We start from the raw sequence: 8,950 nt of genomic DNA, 5'->3' as shown, positions 1-8,950 counted from the left end.
GAATCTCCTGCAAAAAAGAAAAGGCGAAGGACATGAGGAATGGAATGAGGTCTTGGTGAGCAACATTTTTCTCCAGTTTGGTCTCCCGATGAAGTCGTGGTAACGTTGTAGATTTGTATTCAAGGGTTCCCGGATTCGACACCCGTTGGAGGAACATATTGATTCGGATCCAACTTTAACGGTAGGCCCAGTCCTATCTGTGCATAATGTGGACTAAAAAACTCTGATTCTTCTCAAATTCTATAGTACTGATTGACTTCGATTATTTGTTTGAGTTGTTTTAAGTGCACGGAAGCACTAATCTGGACTGGACCTCTAGTTTTAAGTGGGATCGGAACCACTATACACATCCACCGGGTACGGAACCCAGTACCACTTCAAGCCGAGGACGTTATCACTACGCCATCTGGGATCTCCAGTTCGGTTTATTTTATTTAGCTTTTCTGCACCTTTTGGCTAATCGAGAAGATAAGGATGAGTGACGAAATTGATGAAGAGACACTCACAAGGAACACTCGTGCCCTGGCCAGAATTCGATCCTTGGATCGTGCGCTCTGGTAACCACTCCGCCACGGAGGTCAGCGGAAATCTATTGTAAAACGTGACATGTAAATAAGACTTCAAAGCAACAAATTTTCAATATTTATGAAAAATTTAATATTCTTTCGATTTCCCATACCTACATTCGTAGTTCCTCGCCAAAACATCTCCCTTCTTCATCCCTTATACCATATATCTTAACTTTTTATTTTGCAAAACCTAGACAATTCCAACACAGGATATCGGTGCTAAGCATATTCGACAACATGACATGACATGACATATCCTGGACTGTTCTCTACCCCGCTCTTCTCTTCGGTGTACCAGAGTTGCCTACAAGCAAGGAGCACATTTTCCACGGGGCCTCTTTTAAAAGACACCCTATATCGAATCGAAAAGGCAGGCGAAACCAGGTTTGGCTCCGTAGTTCAATTTGTAAAAGTGTGCCAGGAACCCAAGTTCGAGTCTCTGCATTTTCGCTTACATTTCTGCATATTGCATCTCTTGTGTGTGCCTAAATCTAAGATACTATTCTTCTCCATACCATGAGGTACTTAGCACCGTCGACGTCATCACTGTTTCAAACACAACAGATCCCATTGCGTTATCTAAAAATCACACCAAACCTCACACGAAATCTCCCGAATTGTTCCTGAATTACCTCCTCTGTGGCCCAGAGCCTTGTGTGTTCCTTCAACACTCTTGTATTCAAATGTTGTTTGTTCCAAGACAGGTCTGGACACGGCTACACTTTAGCAATTTGTTTCTTAACATCTTCAGGGAAATAAATAATAATAACTAACAAAAACTATATGATACAATGTTCATGAAATGAAAATTTACGAATATAACACTTACTTGTTTTCTATACTTGAAAGTTAGTATTTCTAAGTGATCATGCATCTATTAATTTGGTTTTACATGCACATGTGGAAACTAAGCACTTAAAAAAAACACAACCAATTTTTTAACCCTGTGTATCTTTATTAAGCAAAATTTTGACAAATATGTACATTTAATTCAAATACAGGGAAAATAAGGCACATTATCATCTGAGAATACATATGAGCATGCAAGAAAGATAGTTAATTAATAAAAATATTTACATAAAATGTAAAGGAAATTTAGGATGACAAAATAATTCCAGCCTAATTAGTGTTCCAAACAAGTGACAGATAAGCATGGCCAAATAAGTATACTCTTAAACACTAAACTTACTTTTCCAAAAGGGAAAAATACATTAAAGCATTTCCTAGGACAGTCATCAATTTCACATGTAAATTCAGAAGTACATCTATCACAAGTGTATATTTTTTTAAGAATTTTAAAAGATGAATTTTCAAGCTTTTTCACACAGAATTAAAAATTATATCCTGGAATTCTCTAACAATTTTTGGTCTTAAAAGTGAACAATTAATTTTGTGCTGAATATAATTACGATTAATTTTGACAATTATGTACATTTAATTGAAATACAGGGAAAATAAGGCACATTAATATCTGGGAATACATATGAGCATGCAAGAAAGATAGTTAATTAATAAAAATATTTACATAAAATTTAAAGTAAATTTAGGATGACAAAATAATTCAGGCCTAATTAGTGTTCCAAACAAATGACAGATAAGCATGGCAAAATAAGTATACTCTTAAACACTGATATTATTTTTCCAAAAGGGAAAAATACTTTAAAGCATTTCCTAGGACAGTCATAAATTTCACATGTAAATTCAGAATTTCGCCTATCTCAAGAGTTTAATTTTTAAAGAATTTTAAAAGGTGGATTTTCAAAATTTTTCACATAGAATTAAAAATTATATCCTGGAATTCTCTAACAATTTTTGCTCTAAAAAAGTGAACAATTAATTTTTGTGCTGAATATAATTAAGATTAATTTTGACAAGATTCATTCAAATGGAATTTCAAAACAAGACAAAACAAAACACTGTTGAACACATGAACTTGGTGAGTCTCTGCTTCCATTACATTAAGAATCACAGATAATGAGAGTTTCATGGTGGACACAGTGTATAATAAAAATCGATGTCATATTTTGAAATAGAAACTCAAGCAGAATTACATAAATGACACACATTTTAAACATGAAGTCTTGAATTCAGATTTTGACATAGAGCGTAAGGATATAAATATTTCACCTGAAATTCTTGAATATACTTTATATTTCTGTGAACACTCACCTACCTTCAAATCTGCTCTTTTAGGCCACGTAGAGTTTGCAAATACTTTCACTGTTACCATGAATTATGTGACAGAATTTTATGGTATGTTTATACTTCTGGGTTGTAACTATTCTGTCGAAAGTCAGTGCTATCGTTACAACCCATTAGTGTCTATGACTATACAATGAGCAATTGATTTACTAATTTTCATTACTAATTTTTCACCATGAACCATAATTTTTCCATTTAATCGCAAACATTGAAAAAAAAATCTCTTACATGCACGTAATGATAAATGCTACAAAGGATTTCAGTTAGGAATTTAATACATTACAATACTAACTGAATCCATTTCAACGAAGGAATTTCGTTCCCATTACAGGCCAAGTCAGTCGCTCCTACAGACGATCTGTTTCCACAGCTTCCTGCTACTGCGCTTTAGCTTCTCCTGCATCATCATCTTCACCTTCACCGCCAACCTTGCCAGGTGGGTCGCCTCCAGTTTCAGGAACGCCGGCTTCATCATTGGCAATTTGATCATGGAAATATTCATCATTGCCATTTTCATCACTGTCAGGTCCAAACCATTCTCGAATGATCACATCTGTGAATTCTACTGGGGCGTCATGGTACGTTATGCAGCAGTCGCATTCGTAGGCGGCAAGGTCATCATCATCAAATTCAAAGACGGAAGAGCTATCACAGGTAGAAAGGGAATCATCATCATCTTCAAACTCAATTATGGCACCGGCAGCATCTTCAAACTCAATTATGGCACGGGCATCATCTTCAAACTCAATTATGGCACGGACATCATCTTCAAACTTAATTATGGCACGGGCATCATCTTCAAGCTGACCTGTTGCACGGGCATCATCTTCACGCTTACCTGTGGCACGTGCATCATCTTCAAGCTCATCGGTGGCACAGGCATCATGATCATCATGCTCATCGGTGGCATCCTGGAACCAAGATGAAAATGTTCTAGTTCATCTTAAACTATGAATCTTTTTCAACCACATACATACAGTAGATATAAGCATATTAGCTCATTGAAATTAATAAGGAGAAGAAACAAATATATATTCAACCATGTACTCAGTTTAGAATGACAAACCAAAAACTAACATGAGTCTAGTTTATTCAGATGTTGTGTACGATTACGTGCAAAAGTGCGTTGGAACAATTTTCTGATGTTGTCACACACAATTGCTCAATCACAGACGTTGGGGGGGGGGGGGGATTGCATTACAATCATGAACAAAAACCAAATCTAGAGCGGGGGGAGTAAAGTAAGAAGCAAGACCAACAAAATCTAATAGAAGTATGACGAAGTAGGATATTCAAGATGGATTTACTTAGTGCCTGGAAAACCGAAAGCAATTAAAAAAAATGATTCGGACTGATTGAGGGCCGAATTTGGATAGAAACACTTTGGCTTTTACAGTTTTACCAGAGGGATTTCATCATTTATACGAGTTGCATCCTGATGAATGTTGAATTTTGTCTGAAACATACTACCATTTTTCTACAATCGTTTTCATTTTTCTTCTCGTTTTCAATTTGATATGATACCTAACAGTAGCGGCCATTCGGTGCAAAAACTGGGGGGCAAAGGCAGTTTACTTTAACTTTGTTGACAAGGCTTAGCATTAAGAGGTCGTATAGTGTGGGGGGAAAATGGAGGGGAATACTGCCCTCCCATTCCTAATCACAGCCACTGATACCTACTAGTTCATATTTCATACATAAGGTCGTTCTTGTGTGCAATACATGATTCGTATTATGCTGACACTAATATACTTGAAGGTAACGTTTTCTGATGAGAAAGTTCTCCTTTTAAAACCTAACTGCAATAATACAATATAAAATTTGTTTCTCATCTAAACCAGTGTCTCTCAACCACAGGGCCCTGACGTCAATTATACCGGGCCACGAGAGGTTCCCCTGAAGTTTGACACTTACAGTCCAACCGTGTGCTAACAGTCGTGTGTACCCAACTGTCCTAGAGAAAAAAAAATATGAATAGTTTTGGAATCTTTTCGACAAGACCTTTCCAAAAAATGTACACAGGAGGGGTCTAGCATTTTTAAAAAAAGTTCGTTTTCGTACAATTTTAAAGGACCGACAATTCGTTGCTAATTTTCCTAGAGAAAAAAATATGAACGATTTCGGAATCTACTCAATAAGACCTTCCCAAAAAAATGATCACACTTTAGAAACATATTTTTTTTTTGATAAAATTTCAAAGGGCCACAAATTCGTTGGTAATTGTCCTAGAGATGAAATGCGAACGGTTTTGAATCTGCTTGATAAGATATATCCAAAGAAATTATCACAGGAAGGTCCTAGCATTTCAAATAAAATAAGTATTTCTTTTTTACAAATTTAAAGGGCCGAAAATTTGTTGCTAATTTTCCTAGAGACAAAATACGAACAGTTTTGGAATCTGCTCGACAAGACGTTTCGAAATAATTATCACATGAGGGGTCTACCATTTAAAATTAAAATGTTTGTACAGTTTTAAAGGGCCGCAAATATGTTGCTAATTTTCCTAGAGAAAAAACTACTAACGGATTTGGAATCTGCTCGACAATACATTTCCCAACAAATGTTCACAGGAGAGGTGTAACATTTCAAATGAAAATGTTTTTTTTTTGTACAATTTCAAAAGGCCACAAATTTGTTGCTAATTGTCCTAGAGAAGAAATGCGAACGGTTTTGGAATCTACTTGACAAGACGTTTCTAAAGAATTATCATAGCAGGGGTCTAGCATTTTAAATAAAAAAGTTTTGATTTTGTGCAATTTCAAAAGGTCAGAAATTCGTTGCTAATTCTCGTAGAGAAGAAACGCAAACGGTTTGGAATCTGCTCGACAATACGTTTCCAAAGAATTATCACAGGAAAGGGGGGGGGGGTCTAGCATTCCAGACTCCCTACTGCTAACCATCCGCCGCTTCCTACACACGTGCGTGTTGTCCACTCTTAACCATATTTTCTGACACATCTCTAAGCTTTATATAGGTATAATGTAAGTCGTCAATGGCAAATATGAAGTAAAGATTTTCATTTAGAAGGCAGAATATTTGATTTAGCAATGTCCTCTAAACCTACAACTTTTAGAATGATCATTCCACTTACCCTCAGGTCTGCCACGTCTTGCATTGTGCCATGCAGCAGCATCATCATTTCGTGGTAGCTCTGGCGCATCTGAAGGCACATCTTTACAATCACGTATGTCAATGTTATCAACAAGAGGCTCCCCACATAAATAAAATAGGACATCGCGAGGAAGCCCAAATTGATGGGATCGAACATCTTGTTAGCGACTTCTTCCTGGGGTGGGTCCACAACTGGAGAATGAAAAAAGGAAGAAGTGTTATTAAGATCAAGTAGAGCAACATAGATAAAATGTATACAATTTCATGATTGTTTCCTTATAGAGAGAGGTTCATGCACAGGATACTCCATAAAAATAACAATAATAAATTTATCATTAAGTGGACGAGATTATGCCTAGGGCTGCTCTGCCACCTAACCCTTGTGAATGTAATGTTACGTATGTGTTTAACTGCACATGAAGCAGTAAGCAGTAATCCATATACACATACACATGTAAGAAATGAACACAATTAAATAAACACACTATTTGCTTAATACCGGATTGAGTTCTTTAAATTTCCATTTCAAGTTTACTAACTCAACACTGTCAGACCGGCAATCTTCTTCCACTGACCGCAGACCTTCGTAGTGGAGTGGTTTGCACAGTACGCTACAACGCCAGTGATCTCGATTTCGAATCCTGGCGTGGTCAAGGGTGTTATTTTGTGTCGCTTCATTAGATTCATCATATCATCACTCATCCTCATCTTCGCGATTGGCCAAAAGTGGTAGAAAAGCGAAGTAAAATAAACCCAGTCAACTGAAAATAAAATCATCCACAATTTATTTTGTGTGCTTATTTGAGGCCAGATACTAACGAATGACTAAGTTATTTCATTCTTTACACGTCAGAGTTTGGTAAGTAGGTTCATGGTGAGTAACAATGGAATAAAACATCAGTGATTAACGCAGCAGTAAACACAAGAGCAGTAACCGTCGATCTGATAGAAATACTAGGATGTTATTGCAATTCGCTTACAGACTGCGCGAGGCACTATTGTTATTTTTACATTTACAAATACTTTGGAGTCATTGTTTCTCTCCAGTAGGTGCCAGGCAGCTTAGTCGTGCTTTTATGTTTGTAATTCCATTAAGGAATAACAAAAGAAAAGGCTTATTCACTACTGCTATAGTTGGGGGAGGGGGTGTTCCCCGTGCATATAATTCGGTGCCAAGAAGGCACATTTAGAGGACGTGGGGGTAGGGCCCCACATATTCTCGATCTCGACGCGAGAAAAGGCTCAATCGTCCAACTCCAAATTAGGAGGCAGATCCCCCCCCCCCACGCATCCCCGTGCGATCTTTTGATCCATCTGTCGCGATAGCGTTATATTTTTTTCGCAGGGGAACCTGAACAAAGTATTTCCAGGGGGCTTAAGCCACTTCACCCTTCCGGCTCTCAACACGAGAAACAACCCAACCGTCAACCTCCGAATTTTGAAGCAGGACGCACGCCCACCCTGGTTAGATCATTTGATCCATCACCGCCAATGTCGCGATAGCCTTCTCTGTTATCACAGTGGAACCCGAACCAAATGCCATCTTTTCTGGTGGTTGCCATCTCGGGCTGCAAGTCACTTCACCCTTCTGGGTCTAACGCGAGTAAATGCCAAACCGTCAGCCTCGAAATTCGGAAGCAGGACGCTCACGCACCCTGATTTGATAGCTTGATCCATCGCCGCCACTGTAGCGAGAGCATTCTTTATTATCGCACTGAAACTCGAAGGAAATGACATTTTTCTGGGTAGTTCCCAACTAGGTCTGAAAGCCGCTTCACCCTTCCGGCCTTTACGCGAGGAAAGACGCAACCGTCAACCTACAAATTTGGAAACAGGACGCACGCACACCCCAGTTAGATAGTTTGATCCATCATCGCCACTGTCGCGATAGCATTCTCTGTTATCACAGGGGAACACGAACTAAAAACTTTCCACATGGTTGCCAGCTCGGGCTGCAAGCCCGTGGCCACTCTCACTTCGCACAGCTAGGAAAACGATGCACTCGGTGGAGGCACATCTCAACGTAAAGAAATCTTCTTATGTAGAATATAGCGTATGCTCATGAAACATGTCACAGATGATTCAGAAAAGACTCTAGGAACAGCACAGTATGTTGCCAAAACAATGGTTTATCCGCAGACGTTCTTCAAGGAAGACGGCCACCACATCGACAACTTTTCAGTCAGAGGTCATCCGCCACACACGTGAAGTCGCATGAATCCATAGAAACAAGACTGTCCCATGTGCGTAGAAGCCTGTCACGCCCTTATGCTGCCGAAGGTCCCCTCTACATCACAATGTAGTCCCGAAAGTAGATCCTCCTCGATAGCATCGGTAGTCATCTCCTTGCAACTAAGAATTCAAGGATTCGGTTAACGATGGAAGCAAACGTCCCCATGTCCTCAGTATGTCCAGTCCCGATTAGCTGGTCCGTGCGTAAAATCAACCGAAGATTGTCATCGTTGCGATCATCCCACGGAGCAGTAAAAACGACACTACACAGCGACAAAGACAATACATGCATGTTAATGGAAGCTCGCTACATTATTACATTAAAATACACAAAGTAAGAAGCCTAAACATTACAAGTTTAAATGGCGTTGTTAATAGGGAGGCCAGTAGGACATAGTAAAGCATGGAATTGAATAAAGTAGCGTACATTGGAAATCCATGGCTTCTGAGTTCGTCACAAGTCCAGCTCCTTCACAACCGACAAGCTTCGACACAAGTCAAACGCACACCACCTGTAGCGCACCGAATGCACGTCGTGCAAAATGTTCCACGCAATATATAGCTTTCATCACTCGTCTGTGATTGGCTGGAAGACGGGTGTGACAAATACGTCATCAAGGCTTTTTTTTGTAATATTTATTACCAAGCCACATGTCTTCGAGAGATAAAGAACCATTGTTCTTGGTGGTCAACAAGTTGTAGCGGATGTTGTCACATTCCAGTCCCCTCACCAGCAAGTTCAGATGGCACCTGTGTGGCCGGATGAACGTCTCACATTTCCCACAACGCATATAACACAATCGTATCTTTCTTAATATTGGCACCCAGCAAATTTT

General features: G+C 39.0%; 1 protein-coding gene across 1 annotated transcript; it reads right to left on the bottom strand.

Moving 5' to 3' along the window:
- Positions 1–2,840: 2,840 nt before the first annotated feature.
- On the bottom strand, positions 2,841–8,632 carry LOC145984373 (uncharacterized). The gene is made up of 3 exons (XM_083118032.1): positions 8,542–8,632; positions 5,863–6,074; positions 2,841–3,682 (listed from the first exon to the last, which is right to left on the bottom strand). The coding sequence occupies exons 1-3, from the start codon at positions 8,552–8,554 to the stop codon at positions 3,149–3,151; spliced, it is 759 nt and encodes a 252-aa protein (XP_082974158.1). The 5' UTR covers positions 8,555–8,632; the 3' UTR covers positions 2,841–3,148.
- Positions 8,633–8,950: the final 318 nt, after the last annotated feature.

The sequence above is a fragment of the Lepisma saccharinum genome, chromosome 2, assembly GCF_977018435.1.
Source record: "Lepisma saccharinum chromosome 2, izLepSacc3.1, whole genome shotgun sequence".
Classification (NCBI taxonomy): Eukaryota; Metazoa; Arthropoda; class Insecta; order Zygentoma; family Lepismatidae; genus Lepisma; species Lepisma saccharinum.
This window is presented reverse-complemented; position numbering and strand designations above follow the sequence as displayed.

What these genes read in the sequence shown, in the direction of transcription:
- LOC145984373 (XM_083118032.1), bottom strand. An exon ending in AAGACGTGGCAGACCTGAGG is followed by an intron (nt 3,683 to 5,862) that starts GTAAGTGGAATG and finishes TCTTGGTTCCAG; the next exon opens with GATGCCACCGATGAGCATGA.